The sequence below is a fragment of the Muntiacus reevesi genome, chromosome 3, assembly GCF_963930625.1.
Source record: "Muntiacus reevesi chromosome 3, mMunRee1.1, whole genome shotgun sequence".
Taxonomy (NCBI): Eukaryota; Metazoa; Chordata; class Mammalia; order Artiodactyla; family Cervidae; genus Muntiacus; species Muntiacus reevesi.
In genome coordinates, this window is record NC_089251.1 from 268,074,387 (window position 1) to 268,094,341 (window position 19,955).

The 19,955-nt window shown below is 39.7% G+C and overlaps 1 protein-coding gene across 6 annotated transcripts in view; it reads left to right on the forward strand.

The window, feature by feature from the left end:
• Window positions 1–19,955, forward strand: part of HERC2 (HECT and RLD domain containing E3 ubiquitin protein ligase 2) — a 242,569-nt gene that overhangs the window by 39,399 nt on the left and 183,215 nt on the right. For all 6 annotated transcript variants that reach the window (XM_065932020.1, XM_065932015.1, XM_065932017.1 and 3 more), the window contains 7 exons: window positions 4,896–5,033; window positions 11,834–12,053; window positions 14,608–14,708; window positions 15,187–15,343; window positions 16,642–16,752; window positions 17,337–17,508; window positions 19,083–19,256. In XM_065932020.1, coding sequence (XP_065788092.1) covers window positions 4,896–5,033; window positions 11,834–12,053; window positions 14,608–14,708; window positions 15,187–15,343; window positions 16,642–16,752; window positions 17,337–17,508; window positions 19,083–19,256 — 1,073 coding nt within the window. The remainder of the gene's footprint in view (window positions 1–4,895; window positions 5,034–11,833; window positions 12,054–14,607; window positions 14,709–15,186; window positions 15,344–16,641; window positions 16,753–17,336; window positions 17,509–19,082; window positions 19,257–19,955) is intronic.

Below are 19,955 nucleotides of genomic sequence, written 5' to 3' on the forward strand. Positions count from 1 at the left end.
GCTAGAACAGGAGAGTGTTAGAGTCTTCTAGTCCTCGTTTCATCTCCTGAAACCTGCTCTCCCCCTGCAGGGTGTTACCTTGGAGCCTTAGTAGGGTCAGCTCCCCCTCTCCCCTGTCCCCATCATTCCCTAATCTGTGGGGTGTGTGTGTTCCGTAGCAGTTTCTGCTCTGTTTGTTTGCTGTCTGTAAACTTTGAGCCCTGTGGTGATGGAGAGAAGAGATGACATGCTTAACCTGTTGTCTCAGAGCTGGTTGTGGAGCTCTCCTTGGTGGTTTTTGTATCCTCAAGTGACTTCCTCCTGCTTTTGCTGTTGTAAATGTTCTTGTTTATGCTCTTGAGAGTAAAACTGGTGCTTCTTGTCTGCTTCCTGGTGATGAAAGATTATGTTGCTGATGTTATATGAGCATTTTGTGTTCGTTTTTATTTGTAATGTTTATAATGAGGTTTGCATCAGAGGTTGGCAGACTTTCTCTAAAGGGCCGGGGGACCCACTTTTGGGACCCTGCAGTTGTGCCAAAGCAGCCATACACAAAACTCAGTAAACGTTGAAATGTGAAGTTTTTATAATGTTTTCATTAGAAAATATTCTTTTGATACTTTTCAACGATTTAAGAATGTGAAATCTTTTCTAAGCTTTCAGACCATACATAAGCCAGCTTCAGGCTGGAGTTTGCCCCCAGCCTTGTAGACAGACCCTGTGGGTGAGTAGGGCCTAGCAGTTACAGCCTACACTGCGTTCTTGCCCACGCTGTTTGCCTGAACTGTACTGTGAGATGCCGTGTCTTCTGCATCTGTGAGCAGGAGACAGAAGCCTGCCTGCTGGAAAAATCGTTTTGTAAGGATTAAAAAGAATAACGCTCTGCTGTATGGCCAGGCACTTTGTATTGTACACTTCAGCTTATTTTCACTTTCCTTGTGCTGTTTCATTTTTGTGCCCCTTCTTAAGTCCTGCCTTTGTGAAATGTGGTCTGTCTTGGTGAATATTCAATGTATACTTCAAATAGAAGGCATGTTCTACTCCTGTTGGATGCCTTGTTGTATAAAGTGTTGATCACATCTGTTTGGTTTATGCTTATGATTTTCAGTTCCTTATCAGTGCTGGTTTTCTCTCTGCTTGTTTTGTTACTGACAGGGTAGTATTGGTATCTCTAACATAATTGTGGATTTGTCCATTTTTCCTTTTAGTTCTTGTTTTGTATGTTTTGGGGCTTTATTTTGACTTCATACACATGTAAGCTTGTTATGTTTTCTTTGGTGAATTTACTGATTTATTATTGTGTTATATTCCTCTTTATCTCCAATAATTTTCTTTTCTCTGGCATCCATTTTATGTGATATTAAAATAGTCATTTCAACTTCCTTTTGATTAGTATTGTTTGGTATATATATTTTTCCATTCATTTACTTTTAATCTCCTTATATTTTTATATTCTAAATGAGTTTTCTAGAGATTGCATGTAGTTGGGTCATTTTTAGAAAATCCATTGTGACAGTCCATCTTTTGTGTTCAGGTCATTTATAGTATAATTCATGCTATGTTTAGACTCTAAGACTTGTCATCTTACTGTTTGTTTTCTGTTTCTGTTTCTCTTACCTGTCTTTTTTGGATATTGGAACATTGTTTTTAAGTTGTTGCTGCCGCTCAGTCCTGTCTGACTCTGCGACCCCATGGACTGCAGCATGCCAGGCTTCCCTGTCTTCCACCACCTCCCGGAGCTTTGCTCAAACTCATGTCCACTGAGTCGGTGATGCCATCCAGCCATCTCTTCCTCTGTCATCCCCTTCTCCCTTTCAGGGTCTTTTCTAATGAGTCAGCTCTTTGCATCAGGTGGCCAAAGTATTGGAGCTTCAGCATTAGTATCAGTCCTTTCAATGCCTCTTCAGGGTTGATTTCCTTTAGTATTGACTGGTTTGATCTCCTTGCAGTCGAGGGGCCTCTCAACAGTCTTCTTTAATAGGACAATTCAAAAGTATCAATTCTTAGGCTCTCAGCCTTCTTTATGGTCCAACTCTCAGTCCATACATGACTACTGGAAACACAATAGCTTTGACTGTATGGACCTTTTTGGCAAAGTAATGTCTGTGCTTTTTAATATGCTGTCTAGGTTTGTCATAGCTTTTCTTCCAAGGAAGAAGCAGCTTTAATTTCATGGCTGCAGTCACCGTCAGCATTGATTTTGGAGCCCAAGAAAATAGTCTGTCACTGTTTCCATTTTTTCCCCATCTATTTGCCATGAAGTGATGAGACTGGATGCCATGATCTTAGTTTTTTGAATGTTGAATTTTAAGTCAGCTTTTTCACTCTCCTCTTTCACCTCATCAAGAGGCTCTTTAGTTACATTACAAAAATGATCTATGTTTTGTTGGATTTTTTTTGTTTTTTTACTTTTTCTTCTGGGCCACGTTGCGTGGCTTGCAGGATCTCATTCCCTGACCAGGAACTGAACCCAAACCCTTGACAGTGAGAGTGCAGAGTCCCAACCACTGAACTGCCAGGGATTCCCTTGATGTTTCTGTAAATAATAGAGGTACCGTTAACCATAGTTATAGCATGACGTTGAGAGAATGGGACATAAGTAGTATACTGTGACAAGGGCTTTTTCTTTGGCTTCAGGGGCAGAACGTTGAGTTAATTATACTTGTCAGTTCCTGACACACTGTTTCCAAATCCATATTTTTAAGTGTTTTTCTGTCTAATGCTTTTGTTTTTATGTTATTTTAAATGCACTAGTATTTAAAACATACTAGTGTAACTAGTGTACAGTGTTCACACATTATAAGTTATGTCTGGGGTGCCTGAGATTGCTGTGAGTGTTTGTTTCCAAGTCCCCCAGGTCACAGGCCTATGTGAGAGCTCTGTGGGCACAGTGCCCGGAGGCGACTGCTGAACCTTCCGTGTGCTAGATTGCTCTCCAGGTGGGCTGTGGGCTCGACTCTCCCACAGCTGTGTCTGAAGATTTGTGTCTCCAGCTCCACGTTTCTCCTGACACTTGGCATTATTTAGTTATTGGACTCATCATCGAAGGCTTATTCCCTGGCATCTGTTGTTCTAGGCCCTTGGGAAACAGAGAGCAAAACCAACTGGAAAAGGAATAGAAGGTCCTGCCTTGGAGCTTTTATTTTAGCTTTCTAACAGTGTTCATGGGAAATAGATTGGGAAACAGTGGAAACAGTGTCAGGCTTTATTTTTTGGGGCTCCAAAATCACTGCAGATGGTGACTGCAGCCATGAAATCAAAAGACGCTTACTCCTTGGAAGGAAAGCTATGACCAACCTAGTTAACATATTAAAAAGCAGAGACATTACTTCGCCAACAATGGTCTGTCTAGTCAAGGCTATGGTTTTTCCAGTGGTCATGTATGGATTTGAGAGTTGGACTGTGAAGAAAGCTGAGTGCCGAAAAACTGATGCTTTTGAACTGTGGTGTTGTAGAAGACTCTTGAGAGTCCCTTGGACTGCAAGGAGATCCAACCAGTCCACCCTAAAGGAGATCAGTCCTGGGTGTTCACTGGAAGGACTAATGCTGAAGCTAAAACTCCAATACTTAGGCCACCTCATGTGAAGAGTTGACTCATTGGAAAAGACCCTGATGCTGGGAGGGATTGGGGGCAGGAGGAGAAGGGGATGACAGAGGATGAGATGGCTGGATGGCATCACTGACTCGATGGACATGAGTTTGAGTAAACTCGGGGAGTTGGTGATGGACAGAGGGGCCTGGTGTGCTGCGATTCATGGTGTCACAAAAAGTTGGACACAACTGAGCGATTGAACTGAACTGAACAGTTGTGAATTTGCTGAGTGTAAAGTAATATTTCATTGTTTTAAGTTATATTTTTTGTAAGCATGAATTTAGTATCTTTTCATGGCATTAGCTTTTTGGCGTTGCTTCTGTTGGACATCTGATATTTTTCTCATAGAATGTCGGAGTTTCTTTTATCCCTTGTTGGTTTTAGATACTCTTTACTTTTTGTGATATGATACACTGTTTTCTCACAGATTTAGATGTAATAGTGGATGCTAACTAACAACACAGGTTTGAACTATGCAGGTCCGCATGTGAGCAGATTTTTTTTCAGTAGTAAGTACTATGGTACTGCGTGATCGGTGGTTTGAATTGCTGGATACGGAAGAGCTGTGGATTTTTGACTGCACATGTTGTTCAAGGGTCAAGTGTCTATTTCTAATTATTATTTAGAAAATAGTTTCTATTATTTAGAAAATGGTTCATTTAGTAGCGGTCTTCTAGGATAGGATACATTTAACACTTCAAGGTTAATATTAGTTCTCTCTTAACTTGCTAAGTGAGGAGTTTCATAACAGTTTTTCTTAGGCCAACTTGTCAGTGGCCTAAAGTTGTGGTACTCTGTTTACTTTTGTATTGCAGCATTCCTGAATTATTATTTCAGTGGTGGTGGCCCTGTGTAACATTGGTTCTCAGTTGGTGTGGGGTAGGGCACTGTATAGAGTTGAAGATGATTTTTCAGTCATATTCCCATTCAATGCCCTCCTTGCCTTGTGGACACACTGCAATTGGGAATCACTGGATAAAATTAATGTTAATACAAAGACTAAGTTTTTTAGTTGAGAAATATAGTAGGAAAATGATGGAATATCTTGGAAGACATACGTCAAAGAACAGTTTGAGTGATATTTTGATTTTTCAAATTAATGGAGTTCACTGGGCCGGCCATTCATTACTTCTTAAATCACACTGTTTGTTATGTTGATGAGTCATGTAATTTTTTCTTCCCAATTGTCAAATGGTCAGCTAATGATGTGTGTTGCAACTTAACTTTTCCATTTTTTGGGTGAAAATTTGCAAAGAGACTGGCAAGTGTTATGTTACATTTTAAAAAGCAATTTATATACTTAAATTTATAAAACATTTTCCAGACGATGGTGTTGATACTCAGATTGGAACAAAGAAAGAAGATCTGAATGACAGAGAGAAAAAAGAAGAGGAAGAAACTCCTGCACCTGTGTATCGGGCCAAGTCAATCCTAGAGAGCTGGGTATGGGGCAAGCAACCAGGTACGATGGTCTTCAGAGCTTCTCGTTCTTTGATATGAACGGTTTGGCATTCGTTTTCTAGATAGAGTAGATGAACTTTATTTTTGTCATGGGATTTTAAAAAATTAAACTTAAATTTTTATATGTTTAGTAGTGTGCTCAGTAACTTGGTGTGTCTGACTCTTTGCCAGTGTGTGGACTGTAGCCCACCAGACTCCTCTGTCCATGGGATTTTCCTGGCAAGAGTACTGGATTGGGTTGGCATTTCCTCCTCCAAGTTTATATTTCAGTAACTGTGTATAACATACATTTTACCATTTCAGTCACTTTTGAGAGAACCATTCAGTGACATTAAATACATTCACACTGTTGTATACCATCCATTTCCAGAGTCTCTTCATCTTCCCGAACTGAAACTTCCCTTTGTTACCTTGGAAATCACTTTCTGTTTTTAGGATTTTGACTAGTCTACTGCTACTGCTGCTAAGTCACTTCAGTTGTGTCCGACTCTGTGCGACCCCATCCCTGGGATTCTCCAGGCAAGAACACTGGAGTGGCTTCCCATTGCCTTCTCCAATGCATAAAAGTGAAAAGTGTCCTTTATCAGTGTCTTACAGTTTTTTAACTACAGTTCTTTTGCCTCCTTAGATTTGCTCAGTCATGTCTGACTCTTTGCGACCTCATGGACTGCAGCCTAGCAGGCTCCTCCGTCCATGGGATTTTCCAGGCAAGAGGACTGGAGTGGGGTGCCGTTGCCTTCTCCGTTGACTAGTCTAGTTACCTCATTTAAGATGGTTGCCATCCAACCATCTCATCCTCTGTTGTCCCCTTCTCCTGCTTTCCATCCTTCCCAGCATGAGGGTCTTTTCCAGTGAATCAGCTGTTTGCATCAGGGGGCCAAAGTATTGGAGCTTCAGCATCAGTCCTTCCAGTGAATATTCAGGGTTGATTTCCTTTTGGATGGACTGGTTTGATCTCCTTACTGTCCAAGGTTAATACATGATATTTGTTTTTCTCTTCCTGACTTACTTCACTCTGTATAATAGGCTGTAGGTTCATCCACCTCAGTTCAACTGAGTCACATTTGTTGAGTGATATTTCATTGTATATATGTACCATTGCACATATGTACTTCTTTATTCGTTCATAGGTTGCTTCCATGTCCTGGCTATTGTAAATAGTGCCACAACAAACATTGGGGTGCATGTGTCTTTTAGAATTGTGGGTTTCTCTGCCCATTTTTTGTTTCAGTTGGTTTTTTTGTTTTAATGTTGAATGAATTTTTGTACGTTAATCCTTATTGGCTATACTGTTTGTAAATATCATCCATTCAGTAGGCAGCTTTATCATTTTGTTGATAGTTTTCTTCACTGTGCAGAAGCTTTTTAGTTTGATGTAGTCCCCTTAGTTTATTTTGGCTTTTGTTTCCCTCGCCTGAGGAAACATATCCAGAAAGATACTGCTAGGACCAGTGTCAAAAAGCATATTGCCTTGTTCTTCTAGAAGTTTCATGGCTTCAGGTCTTTCATATAAGTCTTATAGTTTAAAATGAGGGAGCATGATACCTCTAGCTTTGTTCTATCTCAAAAATATTTTAACTATTTGAGATTTTTTTTTTAATATTTCTGTACAAATTTTAGGATTATTTTGTTCTAGTTCTTTGAAAAATGTCGTTGAAATTTTGATAGGAGTTGCATTGAATCTGTAGATAGGTAGTATGGTCATTTAAATAATATTAATTCTTGGGTTATATGAGCACTGTATGTCTTACGTTGTCAGTTTCCTTTATCAGTGTCTTACAGTTTTTTAACTACAGTTCTTTTGCCTCCTTAGATTTGTTCCTAGGTATTTTATATAGATATATAAAATATATATAAAAATATATATCAATATATATAAAATATATATAAAATTTATATATATGTATATTTATATATATTTATATATATCAAAAAGAATATTATATATTTATAAATATATATATTTATATATAAATTTATATAAATATATATATAAATATATATATATTCTTTTTGATGCAGTTGTCAATAGGACCCTTTTTCTTAATTTCTCATTCTGGTAGTTCACTGTTTGTGAATAGAAATGCAACAGGTTTGTGTTTATTAATTTTGTGTCCTAAAACTTTACCAGATTCATTGACGAGTTCTGATAATTCTTCTGAGTGTCTTCAGGATTTTCTGTGTATGACATCATGACATTACAAGCAGTGACAGTTTTACTTATTCCTTTACAGTTTGATTTACTTTTTCTTCTTTGCTGTGGCTAGAACTTCAAATACTGTGTTGAAAAAAAGTTGTGAGAGTGGGCATCCTTGTCTTGTTCCTTATATTAGAGGAAATGTTTCAGCTTTTCAGCATTGAGTGTGGTGTTAGCTCTGGGCTTATCATTTATAGCCTTTATTACATTGAGGTGTGTTCCCTCTCTACCCACTGTGTTGAGAGTTTTTATGATAAATGTATATTGAGTTATGGCAAATGCTTTTTCTGCATCTATTGAGGTGATTATATGATATTTATCCTTCAGTTTGTTACTATTGTATAGCACATTGATTGATTTGTGGATGTTGATATATCTTTGTATCCCTGGAATAAGTCCCATTTTACTATGATGTATGATTCTTTTAATGTATTGTTGAATTCTTTTGTGAATATTTTGTTGAATATTTTTGCATCTGTGAACGTCAGGGTAATTGTCCTGAAATTTTCTTTTCTGGTGGTTGTCTTGTCTGTTTTTGGTATCAGGGTAATCCTGGTCTTATAAAATGAGCTTGGAAGTATTCCCTCCTTTTTTTTTCTTTTTTTGTTTATTCTTGGAAGAATTTGAGAAGAATTAGAATTAATTCTTCTTTGAAGGTTTTGCATAATTCCCCAGTGAAGCCCTTTGGTTCTGGAGTTTGTTTGTTGGGAGGTTTTTGATGACTAATTTAGTCTCCTTACAGGTTATTGGTCTGTTCATATTTTCTATCTCTTTATGATTCAGTCTTGAAATTTTGTATATTCCTAGGAATTTATTTCATCTAATCTCTAAAGTTTGTTGTTGTATAATTGTATTTCTCTGGTGCCAGTTGTAACATTTCCTTTTATATGTATGATTTTATTTATTTGGGTCCTCTCTATTTCTTGGTGATTCTAGCTAACAGTTTGTCAGTTTTGTTTATCTTTTCAAAAAACAGCTGTTGGTTTTATTGATCTTTTACATCATCTTTTTATTCTCTTTCAATTGTTCCCACTCTCGCGTTTGTTCTTTCCTTCCATCTAATAACTTAGGGCTTCATTTGTTCTTTCTTTTCATTTCATTTCCTTTTTTTTTAGTTTATTGAGGTGTTTACTTAGGTTATTTCGTTTCTTGTTTGAGAGTTTTCTTTTTTTCTTTTTCTTTTTTTGAGGTAGACATTTATCTTTCTGAACTTCCGTGTTAGAACTGCTTTTGCTGTATCTGGTAAGTTTGGTAGGTTGCAGTTCCGTTTTCCTTTGTCTAAAGGTATTTTTTAAAAATTTCTCTTGATTTCTTCATTGACTCATTATTCTTCAGTGGCATGTTGTTGCATCTCCATGTGTTTGTGAGTTTTCCAGTTTTCTTTTTGTAATTGATTTCCAATTTCATAACTTTATAGTTTGGAAAGATTCTTGATGTGATTTCTGTCTAATGAAGTTTATTGTGGCCTAATGTGTTTTCTGTTATGGAGAATGTTTCATGTGCACCTGAGAAGAATGTGTATTCTGTTACTTTTGGATGGAATGAACTGTATATTATCTGTTAAGGCCATCAGGTCTTACATTGTCCTTTAAGTCTGATGTTATTTTAGTGATTTTTCTGTCTGAGTGATTTATTTATCTGTTGATGTAAGTGAGGTACTAAAGTCCTGTACTATTACTGTATAGCAATTGATTTCTCTTTTTAGGTCTGTTAAGATTTGCTTTGTATATGGTTATGCCTATGTTAGGTGTATAACTTTTACAAATGTTAGTCGTTTTGGTGGACTCACGTCTTTATCATTATGTAATGCTCTTCTTTGTCCCCTATTACAGTTTTGTTTTAAACTCTTATTTATCTGATCTAAGTGTAGGTACCCCAGGTTTCTTTAGGTTTTCATTTGCATGGAATATCTTTTTCCATCCCTTCATTTTCAGTCTGTGTGTTGTCCTTATGTCTGAAGATAGTCTTTTGTCAACTGAATATAGATGACTCATTTATTTTTAAAAAACTGTTTTGTTTTGGGGTATAGCTGATTAACAGTGTTGTGACAGTTTGAGGTGAACAGCAGAGGGACTCAGTCATACACGCTCATGTATCCATTCTTCCTCAGACTCCCCTCCTGCTATCCAGGCTGCCACATAACACTGAGTAGGTCCCACGTGCCATTACCTACAGTAGGCCCTTGTCGGTTACCCATTTTAAGTATAGACTACCTGGACCTCCTAGATTTCAGTGTCTGCTTCCTTCCCCAGTTCGGCAGGTTTGTACCCGCGTTACACCAGGTCACTTCTCCGCGTCTTTCTCCGTCTCTTCTCCTTCTGGGGCCCTGCAAATGTTAGTCTGCTTGAGGTTGTGCCATATACCCCTTAAGCTATTTTCACATGTTTTTCATTCTTTTTTCTTTTTGTTTCTCTGATTAGGTGAATTACAGTGCCCTGTCTTTGAGTTTACTGAGCCTTTTTGCTGCTTCATGTAATGTGCTGGTGAATCCTTCTGGCATAGTTTTAGTCCAGTGCGATTTTATTTTTTGCAGTGTATTTTTGGTCTTTATTCAGATCGGGCAACTTCTAGCTTTTAATTTTTTTTTTTTTTTTTTTTTTTTCATTCTACTGTTGAGCCCTTTCACCGAACTTTTTATTTTGGTTCCAAAATTTCCATTTGGTTTTTTTTTTTTTTAATAGACATCTCTTTTTGACTTAGGTTTTCTATTTTTTCATATGTTTCAAGTGTGTTTTTGGTTTTTGAGGCATTTTTAGTCTGTGGCTTCTTTAAAATCTTTCTCAGAGTATTGTGATGTCTCTGTCATCTTGGTTTTTCCATCTATTGATTGTCTTTTGAAAATTAATTTTGAGATCTTCCTCGTTCGTGGTGTGGTGAGTAACTTTGTCTTGAAACACAGGCATCTTCAGGTTATATCCTGAGGCTATTTCATAGGGTTTCTGTGACACCATTCTGACAGAGCAAGAAGGTGCTGTACTTTGTTAATATCAGGAGGGGATTGGAGTTCTGCTGGCTCACCGCATGGCCTCATGATTTATTTCTGTGTCTTGTAGGTAAACACTCACCAACTTGTTTCAAAGTGTCCTGCAAAACCCAACTGATTTCTTAGCCTTAGGAGTTGGACAGGGCAAGAGATGTAGGACAGTCAGGAAGGAGAGCAGGTAGATGCTCAAGAACATGTGTGCTCTCTCTGTTTCACAGTTATCTCTGGGCTTTGTAGCGAGGCAGATGAGAGATGTCATCACTTCCTGGTAGAAAATGCAGTGACTGTTGTGGAAGGTGCCTTTTGTTAGACCTGATCTCTGGAGGAAATTCTGATGAGCTGTCCTTGGCAGTGCTGTTTCAGTGATGTCTCCTGTGTGTCCACAAGGAGTCAGGCGTCTCTCAGTGGTGGGCCAACAGTGATTCTGCAAGGATGCCTGTGAAGGCTAGGGATGGTACCTCACGTATAAATCTTTCTACTTCATCTTGAGCCTAGTGTGGAGTTTAAAAGATGTATATATATTTAAAGTATTTTTGGTCTAGATTTTGTAGTGGTTAGCTGTTTTAGCTAGTGGAGCTTTCCACACTTGGAATCCAGCCTCTGGTTTCTGAATATCTGTCTCTGTGCCATAGTACCTGTGCGTGGTGAGAGAAGCTTTGTCCTGGTGGCAGCCCTAAAGAGAGGTGAGGTGTGTCCATCTGATGCCTTCTGTGATCTCCTTTCTCATGGGAAAAGCATGTTGAGGTCATGGGTAGCTGAGAAGTAAGTGTCTTCCATATAGGGACATTCACTAGGTATGTGGCTGTTGTCTCCTGGGATGTAAAGCTACCAGGGTGTTGATTGGTTTAGCCTCATAACTAATCAGCATCAGAGACAGAACAAAAAGAACAGCAGCCCCCCGTCCCCCGCTTTGGTCACCACTGGGTACGTAGTGTTATAAGGGGTTGGTGGAAGGTAACTTAGTTTGTAGTTCAAGTTTAGGTAGCTTTATGATTAATAGCTAGATAAGACTCCTTTTAATTATTTTCATTCATGTAACTTTCTTCTAGGTACTTAAAAAAAAGTCCTAAAGTGTGGAAAATTTCAAACATATACAGTAGAAGGAATAGTTTAATGAAATACCCCTTATCTGTAGCACATTCTGACTAGTTAATTTCATCTTCCTTTGAAATAGTCCAGTAAATATATCAACTTTCATGAGTGTTGTATGCTGGGCAATTTATTGAAACATCATTCTCTTTATGAATTTGGTTTCATGACATAAATACTGAATATGGTTTTTCTTTCTGTCTAGGAAATGTATTGCTAATAAGCATTGACTTCATAGTGTTGTATTAAAAACTGTTTTTACCTGATCCCGTGTTTACAGAAGGGCAGTGTGCCATATGCGTCTGGGGGACATTGGGCTGGTGCTCGGAGCTGAGTTGCCTCCTCCATAGGATGCCCTCCCAGTACCACCTCTCTGTGGTGCCTGTGAGGATTACCTAATGTGCGTTAAGTGCTTAAATCATTTGTGGCACATATTAAGCACTCAGGTGTTACCTGTTCTTAATACCTATCAACCTTAAAACAAACTGTGCCTATGACATTCAGAGGTTGGGTATTTTATGTTGTTTTCTAGATGTGAATGAATTGAAGGAGTGTCTTTCTGTGTTGGTTAAAGAGCAGCAAGCTCTGGCCATCCAGTCAGCGACCACCACCCTTTCGGCTCTGAGACTCAAGCAGAGGCTCATTGTTTTGGAACGATATTTCATTGCCTTGAATAGAACTATTTTCCAGGAGAATGTCAAAGTTAAGTGGAAAAGCAGCAACATTTCTTTGCCTCCTGCGGACAAAAAAAGGTAATAATATAATTAAGAAAGTATTTTGATAACGGCTAAATATAAAACTCAGTCTGGTTTGTTTAATAAGGAAAGTTTAGTTAAGACTTAAAATGTAGTCTGTTTTTTCTTTTTCTGAAATTTTATTCTTGCTTTCCCTTTTTGTATGTTTTATATAATTTGGTGAATGGCTTTCCCAGTTTGCTATGAAGTATCAGGCCATGCTGTAATCTGTCCCATTAAAGACACTTTTCTGTCAGTAGCAGTAAACTGGTCAGAAGTTTAGATCAGCATGTCAAGATTTGAAAATCTGATCTGAACATTATATTCTTTTAGTTTAATTTTGGTATTGGATAGGAAATTATCATATTGCAGTAGTGCTTAAGGAGTTTAGATGCTTCATTTTTTTCTTCTTAACATGATTTACTCATTCTTTTATTATAAGAGATGCTTGTATGGACTCACTTGTAGTTGTAAGAAATGATACAGAGAGATTCCGTATACCCTTCGCCCAGGTTCCCCAGGGTTAGCCAGGTGGAAATTGTAAGGCAGAATCACAGTTAGGATATTGACTTGGATACATTTTACCTGTGTTACTCATGTTTCCCATTTTAGGCGCTCTCAGTCCTGTGTGTGTGTTTCCAGGGGATTTTATTACAGGTGTAGATTTCTGTCAGAACCGCCCCAGGTAGGGTATAGGATAAGGACCCTTTTTTATAGCTGTTTTCATGTTTGTTATGTAACTTTATGAGGTTTGCTTTTTCACTCAGTATTATTGCTTTGAGGGTCTTCCAGGTATATGCGTGTGTCATCATTGTTGAACACGATTCCGTGTATAGGTGTACCGTATATTTTTAACCACTCACCTTTTGAAGGTATCTCAGTTGTTTATAATTTTAGAGTATTTTGAATAAAGTTGCTGTGAATATTTTCTACAGGTTTTTCTGTGAACATTAAGTTTCAGTTTCTCTGGGATAAATAACTTAGAGTGCAGTTACTGGGTCTTAGGTTTGGGTTTGTAAGGCATTTTCATACTATGTTCAGAATAACTGTACAATTTTACATTCTCATCAGCCAAGTGTGAGTGGTTGTTTTTTTCTATCCTTGTCAGCTTTTGGTGTTGTCACTTATTTACTGTAGCCATTTTGTTAGATATATAGTGTTATTTCCTAAATATTTATAGATTTCCTAATTTCTCAACCTATTTGGATAGTAGTGAGTTTTACCTTTTTCACAGAACTAGCTCTGGGTTGAATAGTTGATTGGTGTAGATGGGGGTGTGTCCAAACTGTTCTATTTCTGTTTGCTTAAATATCTATGAAATAGAGAGTCACTTGTTGAAGATTTAGCAGTTCTTAAACCATGCCACTTTAGGACCTTGGCTCTTTTTCCGTGGATAAGGTCCCGATTGGCTCAGGAGAGCCCTCGATTCATGCTTCTCCTGGAATGTATTTCTTAAAGGGTTCCCTGTGTGGGGTGCTCCTCCCACCTCATCTGAATTGACTTTGTGTATTTATTGTTTTAAAGACCATGTGTCTTACTATACATCTTTAAGATTGCAATTCTTATTCAGTATAAATCTCCTTATTCCTGTCTTCCAGGCACCCAGTTGCCTCCTAGGAGGCAGCCGCTAATTTCAGTTGTTTGTGTTTCCTTAGAGGTCCCCAGGCACATGTTCCGTTCTAGTCAGGATTTATAGACTTGTGCATACCAGCTGCCTCTGTTGGGTCCTCACATTCTTCACTGCTAATTTGACTTGATATTGTGTCTTGGGGAGATTATTTCATATCTTGGAATATTATTCCATTTTTAATAACATTTCTAACTGATTATGAAAGAGAATAAAATACATGGTAGAAAAACCATAATAGTGTAAAGTTGAAAATAAAATTGCTTCCTATGGTTAAGTTTATACTGTACACACATTTTTGTTTTCTTGTTTTTTTTTCCAAGGATGATTTTTATGGTTTGTATGACTTCTTAATAGATGCACAATGAAACCTTGTCTTGTTAAATTAACATATGTAATTAATAAAAAGCTTAAAAAGACACCCGAGAATGATAAGCACTAAATTCAGGAGAGGGTAACCTCTCAGGAGGTGGGATGAAGGAGAAGAGTACGAGTGTGGGGCCTGCAGACCCGGCGGTCACATTCACCCAAGCAGGGGAGAGCCAGAGCAGACTCCTGGCCTGGATGCGTGGTTTTCTGTGTGCGCCTCACCTCTCGCCTGCCTTTTCTTTATTGCGTGAGGCTATTCTCCCCTTTTATGTACTTACTGTTTATCCAGCTAATAATATTAGTTCCCTGAGATTATTTTGTGTTTTTGCAAGTCATTTAAAATTCTTTGTAAATATCTTTCTTTACAAAGGACATTTTCTTTTTTTTACAAAGGACATTTGGTAAAAGTTTTCAAAGTGTCAAACTTAAAGTTGTTTGTGATCCTCTTATCTAAAGAAACCCACTGATCATGTTTTGGAACAAATCCTTTTGTACTACATACTTTATTTTAGCATTTGCACATGCCTCTTGACTGACCAGTTCCCATTCCTCCAACTCCATGTGTATTGTTTGCAGTTCCCGGCCTGCAGGCAAAGGCGTGGAAGGCCTGGCAAGAGTGGGGTCCAGGGCAGCTCTCTCCTTCGCCTTTGCATTTCTGCGCAGGGCCTGGCGCTCAGGTATGTCCCCAGCATGTTCTCTTTCCTGCCACATCAGGCGATGTGGATTCTTTGTTCGCTTCTGCCAACCCATGCCCCTAGGATGGTCTATGTGCTCTCTATGCCTCATTTTCCTTGTTGGTAAAATGAGAGACTTCATAGTCTGTTTGACTTTTCAGGCCTAAAAAGGTGTGTATGCACACACACATTCCAGGTAAACCACCGCAGTGCCTCAGTACTGATTTATTTTCTAGGAGAACCAGAAAGTAGAAGCGCCCATATAAGAGTCATAAAATAAAGAACACTTTGGAGTAACTGTTAACTTTTACTCTCTGAGTTCTTAGGGTTTCTAATTGAGAGGAAAGTGGGAAATAGAAAATGTGCCAGTGTCATTCCCTCACTCTGAGACTAGAAAACCCATCTGGGAGAGTGGGGAGTGCTCGGTGTGTGTGCTGCCGGGGGATGGACGGCCTCATCTGCCGTGTGTGTGTGTGCCCAGGGGAGGACGCGGACCTCTGCAGTGAGCTGTTGCAGGAGTCTCTGGATGCTCTGAGAGCCCTGCCCGAGGCCTCCCTCTTTGATGAGAGCACGGTATCCTCTGTGTGGCTGGAGGTGGTAGAAAGAGCAACCCGGTTCCTCAGGTCCGTCGTGACTGGGTGAGTTCTTCCTTTTCATATCTTATTGTGTGAATGGTTCCAGCCTGCTTCAGAGTCTTGTCTCTCCTACTGTTTAGAGATAAGAAACTCAGTAGATTGATTCCTGGCATGTTTCCTGCATACCCTCAGCTCTGTGATTCCAGATCTTTGGTTCTCAGCTTTTCAAATGTTTGACTTTCGAAATTTTGATTGCACCTAGTAGGCTGTCATACTGAATGGAGTGGAAGATGAATCATGCTTTTGTTACTTATTTTTTTCAGAAATTTTATGATTTGGGTATCAGTATTTCCTAAAGTGTTTGAGCACCTCTTATGCATCTCTCAGTGAATGCAGGTGCCACCATTCTGAGTGGTGGGTTTTGTCTTAATAGACGATGTGGGACTAAACAACTGATTCAGAATGAAATGTTTAAACCTACAGTGGGTCTTCTTAGTGTGAAAAGATATGAATGTAAATCATTTTTCTTTATGGAAAGCCATGAACTCTGGTCTTAGGTGCTATGCATTTTTGTTAATAGTTTTTAAGTTTAAGGAAAATATGTATACTCAGTACAGAATTAAACAGCAGAGATAGGGGAGGAGAGTTTATTCTCATTCTCTCACCTGCTGTGTCCCTTGCAGCAGGAAGACACCTCTGGTCTCCATGCCAGTGGGCTGTAGGTCTAGCCATTCAGAGTTTCTGATGTCATTGCCATGTAGTTTAGGGTTGGGAGGCCCTGAAAACAGGCTTGGAATTGATTTTAAAAATTCAGCAGTAGTAGTGATGTTGGAAGATCCTCCTTCCCTCATCTTGGGTTAAGAAGACTTATTTATTTTTGGAGAACAAGGGAAAGTTTCTTTGGTCAGAAATAAAAATAAACTGACATTTTGCCTATAGATTTTCAGATGGTTTTATAAATGGATTCTTCTCCAGTTTTATAGATGAATGTTGATACTGTAATAGCCTTACATGTCACTGAAACTGGAAACATGTCTAAACATTTTTCTACTCATGATTTGAGTAATGATATAAGTAGTTTTATGCTATAGCAACTTGGAATGTCTTCTAATGTAATCATCTTCTAGTATCTTAGTCAATACTTGTAATAAAATTTTGTCTTTACAAGTTAATTGTCTCCTTTAGAGTATCAGATTAAATTTGAGTAAGCAAGTCTCAGAAACTTGATTCTAAATACTAAAACCACTTCTTCATGGGAGAGGGAATATAATTAGTTTAACATTAAGAGCATGCTTATTTTAAGCACATTCTCTTTAAGCTCTGTTGTCACTTTGTTGCCGCATCCTCTGCTGTCCTTTCAGGGATGTTCATGGAACACCTGGAACCAAAGGGCCGGGAAGCATCCCCCTGCAGGACCAGCACCTGGCCCTGGCCATCCTGCTAGAACTGGCTGTGCAGAGAGGCGCGCTGAGGTGGGCCGTGCCCCAGACTGGGAGTGTGGTTGGGAAACACCTCTGTATCGAGCAGCTCTTGCATTTCCTTGAACTCTTTGTGACTGCAGCAAATGTGTGCGGATCTGTGATCAAAGAACCATGTCCCAGGACCCTTCTTTCAGATCTGGCTACACTTAAGTTTTCTTCACTTCCTTTTTATGATCAACTTTCTAGTAGTCTAGGAACTGTTTGTTTTTTTTTCCTCTCTCTCTCTGAATTTTCTTCAAATTGTTATTTTTATTCCATTAATTTAAGTTCCTAGAAATTCCCTGTAGAAAGTGTTGTTTGAACTTCCTGATGACTGGTTTTATATTTGTTATCCACAGAAGATGGATGTCTTGTGCTAAAATCTTGAATTGTTTAGCGATTTTACTGCCTAGATTTGTTTTCATTTTTCATGGCCTTGTTTTAGTTTCCTTTCATATTTAAAGTATTTCTTCAATTTTATTTATTTATTTATTTCTTATTCAATTTTATTTAGCTATCTACTTTTATTTTTTATAGACCATGGCCAAAAAAATTAATCTGTTTTTACTAGAGCATAAGGATATTTTCTCTTCCAGTCAAATGTTATCTGCTATCCTGTTGTTGCTTCAACTGTGGGACAGCGGGACGCAGGAAACTGACAATGAGCGGTCTGCCCAGGGCACCAGCGCCCCGCTGCTGCCTTTGCTGCAGAGATTCCGGAGTATTGTCTGCAGTAAAGAGGCCCCCTATGCCGAGGGTGACGTTCATGTAGGTACCATCATGAGACTTTGCATCTAAATAGCTGTCTTCATTTTGCTTATCCTGAAGGATTTAACCTTTTATAAACAAGCCCAGAGCACGTATCTGTGATAGTAGTTCCTTCCCCCGGGGGTAGTGTGTTCTTGGCAGTTACAATAGTGAGTCAGGTGTGAGATAGGTATGGGAGGTCATGGTTGGGTCACAGTTGATGCAGTAGAACTTGCATGGTCACATTTCGATTCTTTGCAGCAACTAAGGAGGGATCAGAGCCAGCTGTGTTTCGTAGATGCCCGGCCCTTTGTGTTGCTCTGGATTGTGTATTAGGAGCATGCTTCTTGACATACATCAGTTTGTGCTTTCAGAGAGATCTCTGCGGCTGCCTTGTGGCCACGGAGCTTTCTTTCTGCTGCACGAGGCGTTGAGCCCTTTGAGTTTGTATGTTTGGTGCTGTGTGTTCCCAGCACCCACTTGTGTTGTGCTTTGGCTGTGTTGGGGCTGTGGAGGGTGTAAAGAAGGCATGCTCAACTCCTTGTGGGAGCAAGATATTAATAGTAGCAGTATAAAGATGTGTTAAAAATCCTGATGCTATTTCAGGAAAAGGTGTGAGAGTCAGGTGTGTTCTGATGCTACTTGCAGCAATGCCATGGGCAGTGGGGCAGGGAGGCTAGGCTCTGCTAGAGTGGGAAGGAGCAGCAATGCCTCACTCTGTCTGTTGAGAGCAGTTACTGTGGATTGGTTTTGCCCCTCCCGGGGGCACTGGGCAAACCTTCTCTTCCTCCTCTGTCCTCCTTCACATGCCATTTATGGAGTTCACCTCCGTTAGCCTGCACACTCCTACTTTGGCAGCATGGAGCCAGGTCTGAAATACACACTTTTAGAAACACAGCATTGAAAATAGTGACTCACTTTGTTGGCCCTTCCTGAGTGTGGGGCACCGTGCAGAAAACGTTACCTCAGCCATCACCGTGTTTAGTCCTAGGCAACAGGTTAGTGGCAGAGCAGGCCTGCCTCGGTCCGAACCCCTGGGACTGCTGCTTTTCAAAGGTAAAAGTTTGAGTTTGCAGGTCTTTTCTGGAAAAACTTAGCAGTTCTGGTATGAAGTTCCAGCCTAATTATTCTATTACTTTACATTTTTTGATGATAAAGTTGTTCTGGTGTTAGCAGAATTAGAATTATTAATGTCCAAATAAAATTGTTATTTTTCTGATGAGTGGGCAAGCTTTAGGTGAAAATAATGGTGGTTGTTCTCAGCTTTCAAAGCCAAGTTGAGGTACAGTGCTTTTGTCCCCAGGTAGATAGCTCTGCATTCTTCCGAAGGTCCTTGGGATGGTGAACCTGAGGAGGATGGGGCTGTGTCCCTGACCTGTGTGGAGTTGGCACACAGGTGATGGGTGTGTGGATGTGTGGGCACCTCTGTGTGCAGTGAGCGCATCAGCGCTGCTTCTTACGTGATAGCCAGAGAGGGCGAGGTTTACAGGCAATGTCTGACTGAGGGTATCAAAATATAGAGTGGTGAGAGACTACTTGTGTTATTTTAATTTTCCCCACCACTCCTGGAGCTGTTTTTTACTTTTCTTCTTTAGCTTCTGTCTGGCCCTCTGAGCCCCAACGAGAGTTTCCTGAGGTACCTTACTCTTCCACAAGACAACGAGCTTGCTATAGACTTACGACAGACTGCAGTTGTTGTCATGGCGCACTTAGACCGCCTGGCCACCCCTTGTATGCCACCCCTCTGTAGCTCTCCGACGTCTCATAAGGTAAGTGTGGGAGCAAGGTTTATTCTCCGTGTATTTGTTCCTAGAGTCTCACTCTGTGCCTGTGTGGAGACTCACTTTCTCTGGGTTGGGGTGGAGTTTGCTTTCAGCTTTGGAATGTGTACACTTGAAGGTGTCAGTCATTAGCTGTCACAGTGAGCAGACGACGCACATAGAGGTTTAGGACACCCATGCCAAGTTCCAGATTCAGGAGGCGTGTCCCCAGAGAGGTCTCGTGTGTTCACACAGCCATATGCTGTGCTGTCTTTCTTAGGAGGAGCATAGTGGTGTGCGAGGACCTGCTGACACAGGCTCACCGAGAATCTCATACAGTCACACCTGATCATTGCAGTGTTGTCCCACTGTATGGATGAGAAGGCTGCGTTTGGAGTGCACTTTGTGAGGGTCGCAGAAAGAACCCTGATTTTAGTCCGGAGTTTTTAAGCTTTGTTCTTGATAGTACAAGTGCTTTTTAAAGTTAATTTTTATTGGAGTGTAGTTGATTTGCAGCACGTGTCAGTTTCTCCTGTACAGCAAAGTGCAGATTTTTCTGACTCTTAATTTTGGGGAGAAGGTGGGGACTGCGTCATGAGGTTTGTAGGATCTTAGTTCCCAGACCAGGTATTGAATCTGGATCACTGGCAGTGAGAGTGTAGAGTCTTGTTCACTGGACTACCAGGGAATTCTGTCTACTTTAATTTG